Below are 19,472 nucleotides of genomic sequence, written 5' to 3'. Positions count from 1 at the left end.
GGCCCCTGCATGGCCAGGCCTCTGCAAGCTCATCTCCCCACCCTGCCCCCTCCCTCCCCATCTGTGCCACAGCCACACTGGCCTCTCTGTCCTGCAAACTCTCTGTGCTGTGTCCCACCACGGGCCCTTTGCACATGATGTCTGTGCTGCCTAGCATGCTCTCCCTTCCTCTTGGCCTAATTAACTCCTCTTATCCTTGAGTTCTGAGCTCAAGCATCACCTCTTCGGAGAAGCTTTCCCAAACTAAGTGAACACCAACACCAAGACCATCCTGGATGCACACAAGCTCCTGGAAACACTCCTCTGCAGCCCAGGCCCCAGCTGCAGTTTTACATGCAGGTGATTATTTGTAAGACTATAAGCTCAGGTTGGGCAAAGGACCATGTCTATTTTACTCCCCATTATAGCTCCAGAATTGCCGTGGACTAGCTGTTTGTATCCCCTGCCACCCACCAACTTGTTATGTTCAAGTCCTAATCCCCAGTATGATGGTGTTTGGAGATAGAGTCCTTGGGAGGTAATTGGGTCATGAGGGTGCAGCCCTCATCAATGAGATTAGTACCCTTATGAGAAGAGACATGAGATAGATTATCTATTCTCTGCCATGCGAGGACACAGGAAGAAGGTGACCATCTGCAGACTGGGAAGTGAGCCCTCACCAGGAATGGAATCACTGGAACCTTGGTCTTGGACCTCCAGCTTCCAGAACTGTGAGAAGTAAAATTTGTTTTTTGAGCCACGCAGTCTGTGGTATTTCTTGAAGCAGCCCTGAACTGACTAAGATAAGAACCTAGCCCAGGATGGCGCCCATTTGGTGCTTGTTAAGTGTTTTGTTGTCATTGTTTTTGAGACGGAGCCTTGCTCTGTTGCCCAGGCTGGAGTGCAGTGGTGTGATCTCGGCTCACTGCAACCTCTGTCTCGTGGGTTCAGGCGATTCTCTTGCCTCAGTCTCCCGAGTAGCTGGGATTATAGGCACCCACCACCGTGTCGTGCCTGTAATCCCAGGCTAATTTTTGTATTTTTAGTAGAGACAGGGTTTCACCATCTTGTCCAGGCTAGTCTCGAACTCCTGACCTCATGATCCACCCACTTAGGCCTCCCAAAGTGCTGGGATTACAGGCATGAGCCACCTTACCCGGCTGCTTGCTAAGTTTTTGTCGAATGATCAGATGAGTCCATTCTCCTCACCAGAGAATGTTACCAACCACAGCTTCCCATCCCTCTATCCATGCCAGCAGTGCCTTATTTTGGGGGACTGTACCTCCCAGCATGCAACGCTGGCTCCTGGCCCCAACCATGATTCTTGCCTCCTTCCTCCACTGGTGTATTTCAGAAATTGTGCTGCCAGGTGTGGAATGTCGAAGGGGGATCTATCTCTCTCTAGTCTAGGCCTGAGGGAGCAGCCCAGTGTGTCTAACAACCAGGAGAGCACGTACAGAGACTTGCTGGGTGCCAGGCCTGTGCTACCTGCTTTAGAAATAGCAAATATGTGAGGCGGGAATGATTCTTTGCCCCTTGTTACAGATGGTGAAACAGAGGCACAGAATACATGAGTCATTTGCCCAAAGTCAAAACTCTTGGTAAGTGGTAGATCCAAAGTTCGAATCCAGGCAGCCTTTCTCTAGAGTCTGCATTCTTAACCTTACTATTAAATAATGAGTGGACTTAAGCATTCAGGACGTGGAAGAATTCTTCTCATAGAAGAGAAATCTGAGTGATGGCGGTAGTGTTTCCTGCTGGAGTCTGCGTGGGTTTGTTTAAAGCACTGGAGTGGGCAGTAGACATTCCCGCCAAGTTCTGGCTTGGCAGTCCCATGGCCATTTTAAACACACAGATAACCAAACTACTTAGCTTATTTAGGGCTTCACGTGCTCCTCAAGGTCCTAACAAATACAGGTTGATGTCAAGACAAATTCTCTAAAGAACCACTTTATTATAAATAAAGCTAGAGGGAAAAAATTAAGGTGAGGACTATTTGTCTTCAGATGAAAAAAAACTAAGCTATTTATGAAGACTCTTGTCTTGTGTCAGTCAGCGATTTAAAAAGGAAAGAGTCAAGCGAGGTGTGGTGGCTCACACCTGGTCCCAGCTACTTACGAGGCTGAGGTGGGAGGATTGCTTGAGCCGAGGAGTTGGAGTCTAGCCTGGGCAACATAGCAAGACCCTGTCTCTAAAACACTGAAGAGTCATGTCCTTTCTGATCATATGTTTTGGGGGATTAATGTCTTTGGTCATTGATACTCCAGGCCCCTGTGCTGCCATCTGTTTATCACAGGCAGGTATATTAAAACAAAGCAGGCTGGGTGCAGTGGCTCACGCCCGGAATCCCAGTACTTCAGGAGGCCCATGCGGAAGGATCACCTGAACCCAGGAGTTTAAGAGCAGCCTGAGCAACATAGTGAGATCCTATCTCTATTCTAATTTAAAATTTTAAAAAATAAAGCAAAATCCAGCAACAAAACCTACTGATTTACTTTTGGAAACAAAGATATTGTCATTTGAAATTCTTAGGATTCTTTTCTAACATATAGATAAAAATCATTTCGAACATGAGAGGGCATAGTGGGTGAAGTTTTATTGCTACCTTGCTAGGTGATTTTAGGATGTTTCATAGTGATTAGAAATGAACCTCAAAAAGGCAGAAAGTTCCTCCAGCCAATGAAAGCTTCGCCACCAAGGAGATGGCACACTAAACAACAGCAGGTTAGATGGCCTAGGAAGGACTTGATTTTAGAAGAGCTTATGATAACATGACACAGTATAAGTGGGAAAAGCAGAATGTGTGTTTGCGTATGTGTGTGTATATGTGTGTATACAGACATATAAGATATATTGATAAAATGCACAGGAAACAGCCTTGAAGGAATTCCACCAAAAATATTAGCAGTAGTGGTCTTTGCACAGTGGTATTATACTTAATTTTTTTCTGACTCTCTATTTTATAAATTATCCTGCACTTGTATTTATTTATAGCAGGACATAAGCCTTTATTTATTTATTTTTTATTATACTTTAAGTTCTGGGATACATGTGCAGAACGTGCAAGTTTGTTACATAGGTATACACATGCCATGGTGGTTTGCTGAACCCATCAACCCATCATCTACATTAGGTATTTCTCCTAATGCTATCCCTCCCTAGCCCCCCAACCCCCAACAGGCCCCAGTGTGTGATGTTCCCCGCCCTGTGTCCATGTGTTCTCATTGCTCAACTCCTACTTATGAGTGAGAACATGTGGCATTTGGTTTTCTGTTCCTGTGTTAGTTTGCTGAGAATGATAGTTTCCAGCTTCATCCATGTCCCTGCAAAGGACATGAACTCATCCTTTTTTATGGCTGCATGGTATTCCATGGTGTATATGTGCCACATTTTCTTTATCCGGTATCATTGATGGGCATTTGGGTTGGTTCCAAGTCTTTGTTATTGTGAATAGTGCTGCAGTAAACATACATGTGCATGTGTCTTTATAGTAGAATGATTTATAATCCTTTGGGTATATACCCAGTAATGGGATTGCTGGGTCAAATGGTATTTCTAGTTCTAGATCCTTGAGGAATCGCCACACTGTCTTCCACAATGGTTGAACTAATTTACACTCCCAAATGTAAAAGCATTCCTATTTCTCCACATCCTCTCCAGCAAGCTATTGTTTCCTTTTTATTTATTTATTTATTTATTTATTTTGAGTTGGAGTCTTGCTCTGTCACCCAGGCTGGAGTGCAATCTCGGCTCACTGCCACCTCTGCTTCCCAGGTTCAAGCCATTCGCCTGCCTCAGCCTCCCGAGTAGCTGGGATTACAGGCGCCCGCCACCACCCCCAGCTAATTTTTTGTATTTTTAGTAGAGACAGGGTTTTACCATGTTGGCCAGGCTGATCTCGAACTCCTAACCTCATGATCTGCCCGCCTTGCTGGGATTACAGGCATGAGCCACCGGGCCTGGCCTGTTTCCTGACTTTTTAATGATCACCAGCCATTCTAACTGGCATGAGATGGTATCTCATCGTGGTTTTGATTTGCATTTCTCTAATGACCAGTGATGATGAGCTTTTGTTCATATGTTTGTTGGCCGCATAAATATCTTCTTTTGAGAAGTGTCTGTTCATATCCTGTGCCCACTTTTTGATGGGGTTGTTTGGTTTTTTCTTGTAAACTTGTTTAAGTTCCTTGTAGATTTTGGATATTAGCCCTTTGTCAGACGGATAGATTGCAAAAATTTTCTCCCATTCTGTAGGTTGCCTGTTCACTCTGATGATAGTTTCTTTTGCTGTGCAGAAGCTCTTTAGTTTAATTAGATCCCATTTGTCAATTTTGGCTTTTGTTGCCATTGCTTTTGGTGTTTTAGTCATGAAGTCTTTGCCCATGCCTATGTCCTGAATGGTATTGCCTAGGTTTTCTTCTAGGGTTTTTATGGTTTTAGGTTTTACATTTAAGTCTTTAATCCATCTTGAGTTAATTTTTGTATAAGCTGTAAGGAACATAAGCCTCCTATTCTGTTCTGTTCTGTTCTGTTCTATTCTATTCTATTCTATTCTATTCTATTCTATTCTATTCTATTCTATTCTATTCCATTCCATTCCATTCCATTCCATTCCATTCTATTCTATTCGAGACAGAGTCTCACTCTCTCATCCAGGCTGGAGTGCAATGGCACAATCTCGGCCCACTGCAGTCTTCACCTCCCAGGTTCAAGCGATTCTCCTGCCTCAGCCTCCCACGTAGCTGGGATTACAGATGCCTGCCACAACGCCCCGCTAATTTTTTGTGTTTTTAGTAGAGACAGGGTTTCACCATGTTGGCCAGGCTGGTTTTGAACTCCTGACCTCAAGTCATCCACCTGCCTCAGCCTCCCAAAGTGCTAGGATTACAGGCATGAACCACCACCCCCTGCCATTAATTTAAAGATAAAGAAAAAAAGAAACCCGTGAAATTACTATGGAAGTCTTAATTCCCATCTAGGATTAAGAGTCTTAGCATCCAAAGACCTTTGGAGAAGTAAAGAACCTTTGGAACATTCCTAAAGGGCAGAGATGAGTGATGAAGATGACACTGATGATGATGGCCACAGTGTGAAAGTGCAGAGTCCGTAAGGAGTGTGTTTGCACCCCACACAGCTCCTCCCTCCTCCTAACTTCACTTCAGTCTCCACAAACTCGCCACTGCATCTTGCTCTCAGTTTCATAATAGCCCTTGCAAAGGTTTTTCTGGGTTTTTGTTTGTTTGTTTGTTTGTTTTTGTGCTCCCTTCGCTTATCTGTAACCATCTTGCTCAGGAACCATGTGGTTGGTATTTTTGGGGCACATGGAGAGGCTAACAGAACCAGCAGTCACTCATGGTGGGAGAGCACGTGGGTGTCACTTACCTTGGTTCTGTAAAAGCAGCTAATAATTAGCTGGTGGCGGGGGCTGAGTAAATGTCTCCTTGTTTGCTTTCTGCCTTCCTCTGCATGATAAGAATGTTTAAACAAGGATGCACCGTCATCCAGAATGCCTTCCTGGCCCCCATGGAAGAAGAATGGGGAAGAGCCACCCTTCAAGTGGCACACTGTGGCACAGGAGCAGGAAGCCCATGGCTTCTCTTGACAAGGAAGGGTGGGACCTGAGCATTTAGAACAGGGCTTCCTTACAAAGCTCTGAATGCTAGGCATGTGGCACGGAGTGGGCATGGCCCACCAGCCCCGGCCCCTCCTGGGAGGAAAGTTGACCGATGTACTGACCTCTCTGTCAAATCTGGGTCATCAGGGCCTATGTGACCCGAGGCATCAGTGACGAAATTGACCTCAGCAGGGTGGTGACTGTGCAGCTCCAGGGAACTCACAAATTGGAATGCATTTGGTGCATGCGTACACACACACACACACACACAAACACACACACACACACACACACACACTCATGGGTCGATTGGTTTCTGTTTTCTGAGTGTCAGTAAGTGACCCAGCCATGTTACCTTTCTGAGCCCTGGTTTCGCTGTGTGTCGAATGGGACTGTTATTCCCAACTTCCCAGGGCTGTCATGAGGACTGAATGTGAGCTGTGATTGGTGCCTGCCATGTCCTTGGTACTTAGTAAATGTTGGTTTCCTTTTTCTCCCCATTCCTCCCCCTGGCTTTTTTTAAAAAACAGGACTCAGGCGCTAACCTCATCATAGCTTCTTGGCCACCTGTGTCTTCTTACCATTGTTGGATTTACCCAAATTAACCTCTTGGGATTACTGCCTAAGTAAATAAGAGCTTAAAAGTGAGCTCTTACTCCAGGCAGTTTAGCAAGGGGTCTTTAGGTGGAGCTAACATGACAATTATCACAGAGAAGGAGGGAGAAAGGGGTTTTAATGTTTATGAGACTCATATTTCCTCTCTCAGTTGTATGCTAGCCACTCCCTCCTGCCTTTTCCTCCCAGAGTTCTAGAATCATGCACTTTTAGAACTACAGGCGCCCTGGGCTGGAGTCATCTCCCCCCATCCCTTTACTTAACAGATGGGGAGACTGAGGCGCAAAGATGTTCAGTGATGTGTGCAGGGTCCCAGAGCTCCTCTGTGCTCCTCTCCTTCCACCCATAAATGTGGCCCTCTGAGGAAACCTCCAAAGCTACGAGGGAGCAAGCCCAGCTCATTCTTTCATTACTGGAAAAGGATAATTGCTCACTGAGCCTCTAAGTGACCCAGGGAATGGCCTTCCTCTTCTCCCTCCATGAGCTCCTGGGCCTCTAGGAATGGATCCTAGAGGCAGTGCTGTGGCAGTGTTGTGTGAGGGTTCAAAGTGGCCCTGGAGCCCCAAGACACACTGCTCCCTGCCCTACCTTGGGCCTGCCCCCTCTGGGATGCATACCTGCATTTGCATTGGAGCAAAGGTAGCTACACCTTGTCTTGGCTCTGCAGGAACCCAGCTCTTTTCTTTGAAGGGCATGAGCCAATGAGAAATCTTCTGTCTCATACAGATTGAGGGAGAAAGAAGGTTGAAATACTCCTTGCTCTTGCTTTATGACCATGTTACATCCAGTGTGTGAGCTCCTGTCTCAGCCCTGAGGAGAGCCAGGGCCTGTACAAGCCACTAAGAATCATGAAGTCCCTTGGCACTCAGTAGACCTCAGCAGAGAAAGTGTATTTCTGCCCTGTAGGCCGTGTGGCCTTTAAAAATATCAATATCTTGATATTTTAAATATCCTAGAAAAACTTTGTAGTAGGCTTCTTTGTTATATTTAGAAGGCCAAACATGGTTAATATTTAGTTTATACTTGGACATAATTTGGCTTTTGCGTTCTCACTTTTCTCATAGAGTAAATTGACTTTTATTTTTATTTTAAGTTCTGCGGTACACGTGCAGGATGTGCAGGTTTATTACATAGGTAAATGTGTGCCATGGTGATTTGCCGCACCTATCAACCCATCACCTAGGTATTAAGCCCAGCATACATTAGCTATTTTTCCTAATGCTGTCCCTCCATTGACATTTTGTAATGACCCCAGGCATTCCTCGGTTTCAGCCCCCGTGTGCTCGCCTACAGATATCCTCAGGTTCAGTGGCTTCTAATATCGGTTGTTAACATCCCCATACGCAAGCTCCTGGCATGCAGACACCCTTGCTTACTGTTCACATTTCTAAAAATGTTGCCTCTGTCATTTGCCCTGTGTCCTATTGTATTCTAATGAAAGTTCAGTCTCCTGACCCTTGCATGGCCTAAGACAAGGGCTTCTTTCTTCTCTGGTAAGGATTTATCTTTTTAAGGAGAACTCACCTGTGCATCTTCATCCACCAAAATAGATTGTGTTTTCAGTGCTACCGCTGAGAACACACAGGAAAGCGTTACCATTTGCAAAACTCATTGTCAAAGGGAAGTCACGTCCAGAGTCAGGAAGGCAAGTGAAACACCCACCTCGGTGTAGCAGCTTCATCTGGAAATTTGACCTGGAGGGTTCAAAATGAAAACATGCCCTCCCCACCCATCCAGGAAGCAGGATGAGGATGGCCATTCGGAGTTTACTTTAAAATGCTTACCAGTACTATTGATATTCTGCCACCAGCTGTGTGGTCACCATTAGCAACACATCTTTATAAATTGCTCAGAGTCCCAGGTTGCATTTTAATTTCACTGGAAGGGAAAGACTGAACTTGGTAGGTGGCTGGACAGACCACTGAGTGGAGTTGGAACACCTTTATTATTATTATTATTATTTTAATTTATTTATTTTTGAGACAGAATATCACTCTGTCACCCAGGCTGGAGTGTAGTGGCACGATCTCGGCTCACTGCAACCTCCACCTCCCGGGTTCAAGCAATTCTCCTGCCTCAGCCTCCTGAGTAGCTGGGATTACAGGCACGTGCCACCACGCCCTGCTAATTTTTGTATTTTTAGTAGAGACAGGGTTTCACTATGTTGGTCAGGCTGGTCTCGAACTGCTGACCTCATTGGGATTACAGGCGTGAGCCACCGTGCCCGACCGACCTTTATTATTTTTATTTCCTAGTCAGCACCAGATGAATTATGGAATATTCTATTCAGAAAGAGGGAGGAGCCAAAGTAGGAGAAAAAAAAGTCCAAAGGTCCACAAGCAACAAATCAGTTGGTTTCAAGCCTCAGAACCCTTTGTCACTGCAGAGGTAGCTGATCCAGGGCTGACCCAAGATGCAACACAGCCCAAGGGTGTAGCCAAAGTAGTCTTTCTTTTAGGACTTGGCATTTCTAAATGCCAGCACCTTGTACATCTCGTAGATTGGAGTTTAAATATCTGACTTTCAGAGGCGTTTGAACCAGAGTGACTCTATCTTAAATAGGGGCTGGGTAACCTACTGAGGCTGAGACCTACTGAGCTGCATACCCAGGTGGTTAAGGCATTCTAAGTCACAAGATGAGGTAGGAGGTCAGCACAAGATACAGGTCATAAAGACCTTGCTGATAAAACAGGTTTCATAAAGAAGCCGGCCAAAACCCACCAAAACCAAGATGGGAATGAAAGTGACCTCTAGTGGTCTTCACTGCTCTTTATACACTAATTATAATGCATTAGCATGCTAAAAGACCCAATTTTACCCATTTGGTCTGGTGCTGGAGAAACAAATCGAGCTCATTGGTAGCTCTTATAACTGATTCTGGGAAACTGGGATCCCTAGGAGAGATTCCACTGATTCATTCATTCAACAAATGCCCGTTGCGTACCTACTGTGTGCCATAGTGTGATGGGCTCAGTATATTGCCTCATTCATTACCTCACAATGTTATCTGTTAACAGCCACATGTCAGAGGCTTTTGAGATACAGGGTCCCGGGAGAGCCAAAATAGTATTTGTTTGTTTGGAAGAATAAAAGCTGTCTTCCCAGGCCACAGGAATTAAAACTAGGAATGCTGAATCAGCAATTGTCTAGCCTTGCCTGAGCTTCTCAAACTGTGGTTTAGAATTGCTTGGGGGAACTTGTTAGAAGTACAAACCTTGGCCAGAACCTCAAAGAACCAGACTCAGTCAATCCAGGATGGGGTCCACCAATCCAAGGTTTTAAAAACAAGAATCAGATGGGGATAGGTGATGAGTTAGCCACTGGGGATTCAGAAACCCGAGAGGGTGGAGTGGCAGTAGTTGGGCTTTGCAGACCAGACTGGTCTGGGACACTTTGTGATGAACACAAACCTTCCCTCTTCCATTTTGACCTTTCTGCCCTGGTGGGCTGCTTTTACATAAGAGTATTATTTCTTTTGTGGGCAAAGCAAAAAGTGTGAGAACCAGCTGCTCTAAATAAAACAATTGAAGGTGGAGTTCAGATTGAGAGCTCTCAGAGGATGCTTTTGTTTTCCTTTGAAATTTTTGGGAGAAAGGAGCCAAAGATTCAGTAGAAGGGGCCAGCCCCAACCCTTCTGAATCTGCCCTGCCTCCCCTGTTCCACCTGTCGAGGCCAGGAATTAGAGCAGCAGGAACCAGCCCTGAGTTCAGACCCTCCCGCTAACTGTGTAACCTGGAATTTGAACTCGAGCTTGGGCTTAACCTTTCTGTGCAGCACTGTGCTCATGAATAACTGGTAGCAGTTACCTCCTGTGGGCTGTGCTGGGAATAATAAAGACGGTGTGTACAATGGCATCTGCCTTGGTACAGGTCAACAGGAGGGCTCTAAACCAGGATTCTCCAGCTTGAGAAGCTCGTAGCTCAGCTGGGGTCTTGAGAAAATGATGCCGATTCTGGTGCAGCAGGTCTAGGGTGGGCCTGAGAGTTTGCATTTCTGGCAGGCTCCCAAGTGAGGTTGATGTTGCTGGTCCATGGACCACACTTTGAGTAGCAAGGGTCTGAAAGGTGCTCACCTCCTTAGGTTTTCTGTGACTAGTTAGTGCAGATAGCTAAGTTAACAATTCTTTTTTCAGTCCTAAAAATAGAAGAAAATACTTACTCCTTCCTTAACTCTGGTCATGAAAATTAGGACATAGAATGCTTATAGCCATAAACACTTATCTCCCTCGTCGCTCAAGTTATTAATTATCCCCAATAACGTAAATACTGAAGAAGAGGCAGAGCGAGGGGTCGGTGATCTGCTCTGTGGGCTGAGAGAGGTTATTAAGGACAGGGCTTCAGGCATACAGAATAAAGATGGCCTTTAAGGGTCAGGGATTCTGCTTCCTTAGTGCTCCTAGAGCTTACCTGTGAGTGAAAAGTTTTAAAATATTAATAGAAAGCAAAGAAAAATAAGAATGTCTTTTCTTCATCCATGAAATCAACTTGACCCTATCAGAGTCATCTAGAGGGGCTGTTAAAATGCAGACTTCTAGGCCCCATCCCTGAGAGTCTTTAGTTAAGTAGGTCAGGGGTAGAGCCTGAGAATTTGCATTTTGAACACATTCCCAGGTGACACTGGTGCTCACACTGTGACCAGCTCAAAAGACCACCTGTGAGAGCCATGAGCATGGGAATCAGTGCTGTCAGCCTGGGCCACCTCTTCAGACTTCCGACCCCTCCCATCAAAATGGTGTTGCCAGGAAGGGGTTTTTCTAAGCTCAGGTGGGGTTTGGGTATGAATGGGAGATACAACTGTCCTCAGGTATCTGAAGGTCCTCCTGGGGGTTAGGAGAGATTAGATTTCTGGAAAAGGAGAACGATCCTGGGGGCACCACTCCCTGCACACAGGGAGTCACAGCACCGTGGTGTGTTCCTTCTCTAACCCCAGGGCTGGGCCTCTCTGATCTACCTGGTTGGCTGATCCCTTGGTGGGGGGTGGAGGGGAGGGCGCTTCTTAAAAATAGAGCTTTCCAGGGTGCATCCCAGGAGATTCTGATGAGCAACCAGCTTTGGGACCCCCTGCGAGGAGAACAGCGAAGCACCAGCTGGGCATTGGAGAGCTGCTCTGTTTTTAATGATTCTTGGATGCAGCACTAATGATCACTCAGCAAGCAAATGATTCCCCGGCAGGAAATGGGACCCTTTGTGAAGTACATTTCCTTGCAGGATCCCTAAAGTTATAGTCGATAAATTACGGCTGCATCTTCCAAAGTGTTTTATTTCCCATCTGAGGATGGCTTCCAGCCAGGAGCATCTGGTCAAGGGGACTTATCCAGGGTAAAACCCCACCTTCTCCGCCTTCCCCACTCCCTCACCCCTGTCAGCAGTGACTCCACAGCCACTCTGCTCTGGGCTGTGTTGAAAGTAGAACCTATAAAAGTCACGGTTGAGCAAATTCCAGAGAGAATGCTTCCCAGACAAACTCAGCAGCAGAGAACATATCTGTATGCAAAGAGTCAGGTTACAATGGAGGCGATTACTTGGATAATAGCCTAAGGAGAAATTCCCGCCACCCCCACTCCCCGCATCCCCGCCCCCTTTCCCCGCCCCCGCTTTGTTTGTCATACTGTCTTGCACAGATTTGAAGACTGCAGTCTTGACTTGAGTTTTCTGATTCACCAGCAGATGCTTGAGAGCATCACTGGGTGCTGTGCTCTGTGCCAGGTAGGGGTTTATAAAGGAGACTCAGGTACAGTCCCTGCCCTGTGGAGTCCACTGCTGGAGAAAGATAGATGCTTACATGACTAACTGTAAAAGCAGCATCACTCCTAGAATAGCCCATTTCTAAAGTAGACCTCCCAGCACTCTTCCTCCCCTTGCCTGGTTTCATCTTCCCCACAGCACTTGTCCCTCTAGAAATGACTGGCTCAGTACTCAGTAATGAAGTACTGGTGCTTCATCTTCCCTCTTACAAATAAAGCAATGTGAGGGGAAAGACCAGACCTTTAGACCCTGGCCTCTCCCAACCATTGGATGTGGGCTGCCCAGGGGGCATGAGAGTGGCTTTCTGCAGCAGAGGCGTTGGGAGGCTCTGCTGAGAGGGTGGCTGCTCACACACCACCAGGATCTGGGGCAGAGGCTGGGGGAGGACCTGGGCGGCCACAGCAGCTCTTAAACCCAAGCGTGCATCAGAATCTTCCAGTGGGTTTGTTCAGGCACAGATCGCTGGGCCCACTTCAGAGCTGCTGATCCAGTAGGTCTAGGATTTCTAGCACGTTCTCAGGTGATTCTCTGGCTACTGGTCCCTAGACCACACTTTGAGGACCACAGAGAGGAGCATCAGCATGGCCATGACAGTGAACTTAGTGAATACCTGCAGGGTGGGTCCAGTGACGGACTTCTTAGAAGCTATGCCAGTGACCCCCGTGAGAGAAGACAGGACTCTGAAACAGGCTCCAGCAGTGGGGCTGGAGAACAGAAAGGAAGCACCCCAGACACATGTGACAGTGGAATCAATGCGCTGGTGGGAGGCGAGGAAGAAGTTCTAGCAGCGGGAAGGGTGGAAGTGCTTTGGACCAAGATGGGCACTGGGTGGAGGAAGGAATAATGTGTTCCCTTTGGGACCTGCTGCTGTGAGGGGCTAAGGAGACCTCCAGGTGGAGATGTTAAGGAGGCAGTGGGAAGTGCTTTTAAAACTCAGGAGAGCAACTGGCGACGGGTACAGATGCTGGGGTCTTCTGGATAGAGGTGTAAGCTGCCTCAGTGGGGCTGAATGAGAGTCCTTAAGGGGAGAGAGCGGTGATGTGCTCGGAAGGAAGCCAAGAGGCTCTCACTCATAGGGGTGGTTAGAGAAATAAACGAGTGGAGTGCTCCAAGGCTTGTGAAGGACAAGGGGGGGTGACCCCAAGAGAAGAGTTTGTTTTTGAGGCATGAGTTAGAGGAGCTGGTCTCCATACTTTGAAGTGGATAGTTGTTCCACTCCTCATCCTACTGTGTGCAATTTTATTTTGCCTCAGTGACAGTCACTTTACAGCCATATTGGTGAAACATGCATTAGCAAAAGAAGTGCATGCCGCGTGCACGTGTATGGGTGCAGCAGCAGCTCTCCACAGCAAGAGGTAAACAAGACAAGCACTACAGTGGTTCAAGTTGAAGCTGGAGGTCATTTTTTGCCCCTCTAAGCTGAGCCCTGAAGAAGAAAGTCACTATGTATCCATCTTGTTACCTCTTTGGATTTGATGCTGATCCAGATCCTCCTGGGACCTTCAATCCGCTGCTTTTACGAGGATGAAAAGGATTCTGATGACTTTTTTTGAACTGTTTGGGCAGGAATGCTACAGAGAGAATCAATTTCTGTGAACTGAGAGTCCCCAGGTGATAATTTGGTGTTTCACACACAGGCAGTTTTCTTTTTAATGTGTGGTGCTTGTTTAGTCGTCTGGCTCTTGCAAACCCTAGTGTTTGAAAAACAGGGATGTAGTTCAGCAGTGTCTGAATAAGGCTGATGACTCAGAATCATGCAGTGCTTGGCTTCTCAGGCCGCCGCCAGCCGGGACTGCTTTAGGCGCGGACCCACGCTTCTGACCTGTGCTCTGTCTTTGCAGTTCTGCACGGAGCTAAACCAGCCGACCCTGCCCAACATCCGCAAGTGGAAGGGGCCCCGGGGATGCTGGAAGGCTGTTGTTGCTGAGAAGCCCTCGAATCAGCTCCAGAAGGTACCCTCGTCTGCAAAGCCTGGCCTTTCCCTTCATTTAATTTATACATACTTTTCCCCTAATCAAGGGCATTTAAAAATTTCCTTTGCCAATATCCTTGGTTCAATTTTGTATTTCTGCCCAATTTTTAAATCCTTGCCATTCATTTCCAAATGCCCTGGTTCTCGTTTCACGTTTAGATTGGGAATGGAGTCCTGCCAAGATGGAAATGAGAGCTTAGGGTGTTGGGAGGAGAGGAGAGGAGAAAGGCAACAAATGGGTATTTCTGTCCTTTGTCCTTCTAATCCCTTCGCCACAGTTCTGTCTTCTGCCAAGTTTGTGCAGAGCTCATTACTCGTTGACTGAAAACTTCAGATTCATCTTAGTTCACACGTGAAGTATTTGCTTCTAGTGGTAGAAATTATGCACATAATTTCAACATAGAAATGTTCTATTGAAATGTTCAGCAGATTTTGGTTTTGAATTTTCTTTCATCAGTATCACCCATATGATCAAGTAAGGGTAAATCTCTGTAAATACACGTTTTCCCTCATATTATTATTCAAGGCCAGATTTATTCACCTTGCAATGCTTAACATCAATGGAGTTTTAGATTTTTAAACAGACTCCTGATAATAACCAGGGGTTGAAAATGTATTATTACATAATTTTCCTATAAATGCAGATTTTTAAATCCCTAGTATACCTAACATGCTTACAAACACATGTGATTTATACTTAATATGATTATGTTTATAATGTAGGCTCTTAAATCATAAATGTATGCCGGATTAAAAGTGACCATTTTTTGACAGTAAGCCCCTACTCTCTTTTTAGCTACTACTTAAAAAGGTGCATGTAAATCTTCTGTCTCTGGGTTTTATGTTTGGGGGTGTAAATGGCTCCTGCAGCTGACAGTGAGTCAGCATGCATTCAGAGAAGGCTGGAGATAAAGCTGAATTTGAATGCATCTAGTTCAGGGTTCTCCCTTCCAGTCCACATAGAAATAATAAGAATAATACCACCTTCCTTTTTTGATCGCACTTCACATGTATGTAGGTGTCTGAGCTTCACAAGCCTTTTATAGTCCATTCAGCACTGTATTCATTCATTCAACAAATCATTAATGAAAGGTGGCTATGTACCAGGCATTTTGTTTCATGTCAGATACACATTGGTGAGAAAAACAGCTCCAGCTATCCATGCCTGCGTGTTTTCACTCTTTGCAAGACACGGTGGGGATCCCAGCTGGAGCCTGACCTGGCCCCTCCTGCAGGGAGTGCACAGCCTGTTGAAGGGCAAGACAGGTAACTCCTTTCCAGGTCAGGGTGTCAAGGTCATTGGAAAACAACATGAGGTTGCAGGGAGACCCGAGTTCCATCCAGCAAAACCTCTCGGCCTCAATTCCTTTATCTGTAAAATGGGAGCGATAGCCCTTTCTTAGCTCACCTATAGGGTGGCTATAGGATTTTAAAAGATACTATGCATTGGAATGCATCATTAACATAGCACAGGCCAGGCAAGGCGGGATGGGCATGAGGTTGCAGGCTGGCCGCCTGCAGTGGACTGAGAGAGCTCATGCCTGGCTCTGGCTGCGGCTGGGTCCATGTCTACCCAGTTGTTACCATGCAGTATTGTGGGCCCAATGTGGCCAGACCTCCCAGTTTCATTTTAATGGAAATTTCCTAAATTTTAAAGATGAATGGATAATCCAAAAAAATTTAAACACTATGTGAATCAAACAGAATATATCTGCAGGTTGAAAATGTTCAATCTCTGTCCCTAGACAAACATAAGAAAGTGGGCCATTTCTTCGATGCCTGAAATTCTGCCCAGGCATCTTTTCCCCAGCTCCCTAGGGCTTACATGATAGCCAGAGGGGTGGTTTCCAGCTGTGAAGATGAAGACCTAGTAAGATGAAATGATTTGACCACAAGCCACCCTTTTGCAATGTGAGGTGGTGCTCGGACCTGAGCCCAGTTCGCTGTCTCTGTCTGGAAACCTTGTTCCTCCGGCTGCTGTTCTGGAGGAGAGGCGAACACCTAAGTCAGAGGCATTGGGAAAGGCTCCCAGGAGGGGGCAAGAAACCAGCGGTGGAAGGAGCAGCACGCAGGGAAGTTGGGGTGGGGAAAACAGTGCTGAGCAGGTGAGGGAGGCAGAGGAAGGAGTAGGCCCCACTGCAGAGGCTTCCCCTCCAGGGCCATCGGGGAGCCCCTGAAGGCTTTTGGGCGGAAGATGACTTGAGTGATGCTTTAGGTAAGTTACTCTGGCACCATGGCTTGGGAAATGGCAGATGGAGAGATAATCCTCCAAAGCCAACAGGGCAGTCATACCTCCCTCCACACTGGAGGAAGCTGAGGTTTAGAAAAACTGAGTGGCTCGCCCAGGGTCCCACGGCTAAGTGACTCAGGTGGGACTCAGGCCCAGGTCTTCTCGTTCTCAAACCAGCACACTCTCCAGGGGGTGGGCAAGGAGATAATTTAAATATAGAAGTGCACAGCATACAATACATTCATTCCCTCCCTCCCTCCTCCTAAAAACACGCACATTCAGACAAGGCGTGTGGCTTAGACCAGAGCTGACCCTGGGGACTTTGTGGTGGCTGCTCAGGAGGGTGGTTGTGCAGAGTCACTTCCCCTCCTTTTGCAATGGGGAAGAGTGGTGACGAGCACTGCTGGCCTCTCAAATGACATGCAGATGGCTCCCAGGCAGCGGGTGCTGAGGAAGCATTCTCGTGGACAGCAGAGGCTGTGGTGGGGTGGAAAGGAGAAGTGTGTCTTCTTCCACAAGCCCCCAGTGGCGGCAGCAGCAGTGCAAAGCAGGCACATTCAGAGCAGCGGGGTTTAACACCCGGCACTAGGACTCTGCCCCACCGCCAACCCTGGCACCTCTGACCTAAGCTTCACACCTCTGCCGTGGCCCCATCCGCCTGCGGAGGGCCCTCAAGCAGCCCCAAGCCATTAGGTCAACTGTGACCTCCCCTCACCCAGCAAACACTGAGTGGGCTCTTACTAGGTGCTGGGCACCATTTTTGTAAGCTGCAGCTAATCAGTAAGCAAAGCCCATCCATTGGAGTTATATGTTTTAGTCTCAGCATTGTGATCAGCTGTGGGATTTCAGGAAAGTCACTTAACCTCTTTGAGCAGCAGTGTCCTCATCTGGGAAATGGGAGCATGAATTGCTACTTCATGGGATGTGATGATTCTGAAGATATCTCCGCGCCTCGCCTGGGCTTCACCCACCTCCCCGCAAAGACAGAAGAGCCCAGGCCACCCTGTCTGTATGGAAAGCTCTGAAATTGGCAATATGTGAAATTATATGGGCTGGGGAACGGCAAGGGAGAGTGGCTGTGGCTTTCGTGGTGTGTTTTTGGTTTAGAAACAGCTTGAGCCAGAGTAGGGACTACTGCCTCTCGGTCTCTCTGGCCTGTCTGCCTCCTTTCCCCAGGTGGCGCTAGGACTCTGGCACTGAGACTCTGTCTCCCTCTCCGCTGCAGGGAGCCGGGTATGCAGGATTCCTATGGGATGCGGCGGCTGGCGTGGAGCTGAGAGATGCTGGCTCACAGGAGAGCTCGCCCAGCAATGGGCACGGGAAGCTGGCGGGCCCCAGCCCATACCTCGCGCGGTTCAAGGTACCCGCTCCACACCGTCTGTGACGTGGAATCCGCTTCTTTCTAAAAAGGAAAGAAAAGGGCTCATTTTGTAATACCATGAGTAAGAGAGGTCTTGTCTTTTTGCCTTGATTTCAGCCTCTCATGGTTGGAGATTTTTGTCTCTCCTGGGGCTTCCTTGGCAGGTGAACTTGTCCAGGGCAGAAATGAAAGGGATTTTGAGACTCTCAGCCCCAATAACTCTGGCATCTGAGCAGGAGAGAGGGGAAGGAGGGAGACTCGGTATAGCTCCTAAACTTGACCCTCATTAGAGTCTCCTGGGGAGATTTTCCTACAGTCAGGGATTCCTAGACCCCACCTCAGACATACAGAATTTGGGGGATTATCTGGATGGCCTACTTTCCAAAAGCCCCTTCAGTGATCCTTCACCTTCCTGGCAGTGGTTCACAAGGCCAGGTGTTAGGGAATGGCTGGATTCAAGGGCAGCAGAACTGGCCTGAGGAGCCCCTTCTTATTGGCTGCATCTCAGGCCTGATTCCTTTATTGTTAGGGTTAGGGTTAGGGTTAGGGTTAGGGTTAGGGTTAGGGCCTCTCAAGGAGTCGTTTGGGTTTGGAAGGGATTCAGGAGGAGCTCTGGGCTGTGGGCCAGGGGCAGTCCCGTCACTGGCATTGCCCATGTGGGAGTCTCTGTCCCCCCAGCGTCTGGGAGCAGCTCAGCAGATTGATCGAGCGCAGTCTCTCTGGTTCTCCCCGGATGCCCTTGGGAAGTGTTAATGAACTGCAAAATGGTCAGCAGCTGGGCAGCAGAAGCCAAAGCAGGTCATGAAGTTGGCAGTCAGTGAGCCTTATCCCCGCGGTCCTTGACTGTGAGCTCATAGGCCAGGCAAGCAGGTCCAGTGCCTTGGAGCCCAGCAAGCGTATCCCCTCCTGGGCATGGAGACCCCCTGCTTTCTGTGTGCTCCAGGGCAGTTCTTGAGCCTGACAGTCACCTCAAACCCCAGCCCAGGAGGTGTCTGCCAGCTGAGGGTTGGGAGCAGCCCCTATGTTGAGGCTACAAGCCCCTGTGCCACCTTGCACACTGTGAGTTGATGAGGGTGGGTATGTGCTCACCCTGGGGGTATCTGTCGCACCCAGCAGCCCCCTCATTCCTCTGTCTGTGATATTGATGGGGCTCTGTCTGCACATGTACACCTGGGGGTGTCCATGGGTCGTATCTGTGGTACTGATGTGTAAGTCAGCCAGGTATCACCTTTAAGCCTCCTAACACCACCCTGGGCCCCTTTTTTAATGTCAAGTCCCTGTTCCAGTATTGGCCACGTGGGGTTATGGCCATGTAACCCCATGGGTGATACTGATAATCCAGTATCACCAAAAGGCAGGCTGTTTTTAAGGGTATAATGAGAAAATGCTGATCAGCCTAAATCCTGTAAATAAAGCAGCCCCCTAAACAGGCACTTGGCCTCTTGTACTTCATGTCACATTGTAGGCCTGGCAGGTGGTGCAGTACAGAGATGGGGCTCATCTCTTCAGGCACTGTGCCCCCCACCCGGCCTTAAGATGCTTTCTCTAGCAGGCAGAGCTGCAGCTGCAGAGCTCTTGGTCCTGGGTGCCGGCAAACTGGGACCACATCCGTAAGATAAGACGGGCACCCTCTACTTCCTGGGGGCTTCCCCTATACTCCTTCCCTTCCTGGCAGTGTTGATGTTGGTTGCCATGACAAACAGAAGGGCAAGACTGCTAAGCCCTGAGCAGCTGAGCAGTGCTGTGATGCCCAGAGACAAACTCTGACCCTGTGTTTCTGCACTTGCCCTTGGGGATGCAGGGCTGGGGCATGTCCTAGGCTGGCCAGGTTCTGTAAGCTTTTGGTTTGGACACGTCTGAAATTAGGTTAAAGTGAGCACTCGGGTATAGTGGGCTCCAGAGAGAAAAGAACACAGAGGGGCGTGTGTGGGAGGTGTAGGGAAGAGGAGGAGGCAGAT

General features: G+C 47.7%; 1 protein-coding gene across 4 annotated transcripts in view; it reads left to right on the top strand.

Moving 5' to 3' along the window:
* The window catches only part of EEPD1 (endonuclease/exonuclease/phosphatase family domain containing 1), a 146,445-nt gene that overhangs the window by 112,235 nt on the left and 14,738 nt on the right, over window positions 1-19,472 (top strand). For 3 of the 4 annotated variants that reach the window (XM_002818056.5, XM_054559314.2, XM_054559315.2), the window contains exons 4-5: window positions 13,794-13,904; window positions 17,380-17,514. The exons of the other annotated variant lie outside the window; for it this stretch is intronic. In XM_002818056.5, the coding sequence (XP_002818102.1) occupies window positions 13,794-13,904; window positions 17,380-17,514 (246 nt within the window). The remainder of the gene's footprint in view (window positions 1-13,793; window positions 13,905-17,379; window positions 17,515-19,472) is intronic. 4 annotated transcript variants of the gene reach the window in all.

This window comes from Pongo abelii, chromosome 6 (assembly GCF_028885655.2).
Source record: "Pongo abelii isolate AG06213 chromosome 6, NHGRI_mPonAbe1-v2.0_pri, whole genome shotgun sequence".
Lineage (NCBI taxonomy): Eukaryota > Metazoa > Chordata > Mammalia > Primates > Hominidae > Pongo > Pongo abelii.
Note: the sequence above shows the minus strand (reverse complement) of the source record. Positions and strands in the feature narration are given on the sequence as shown.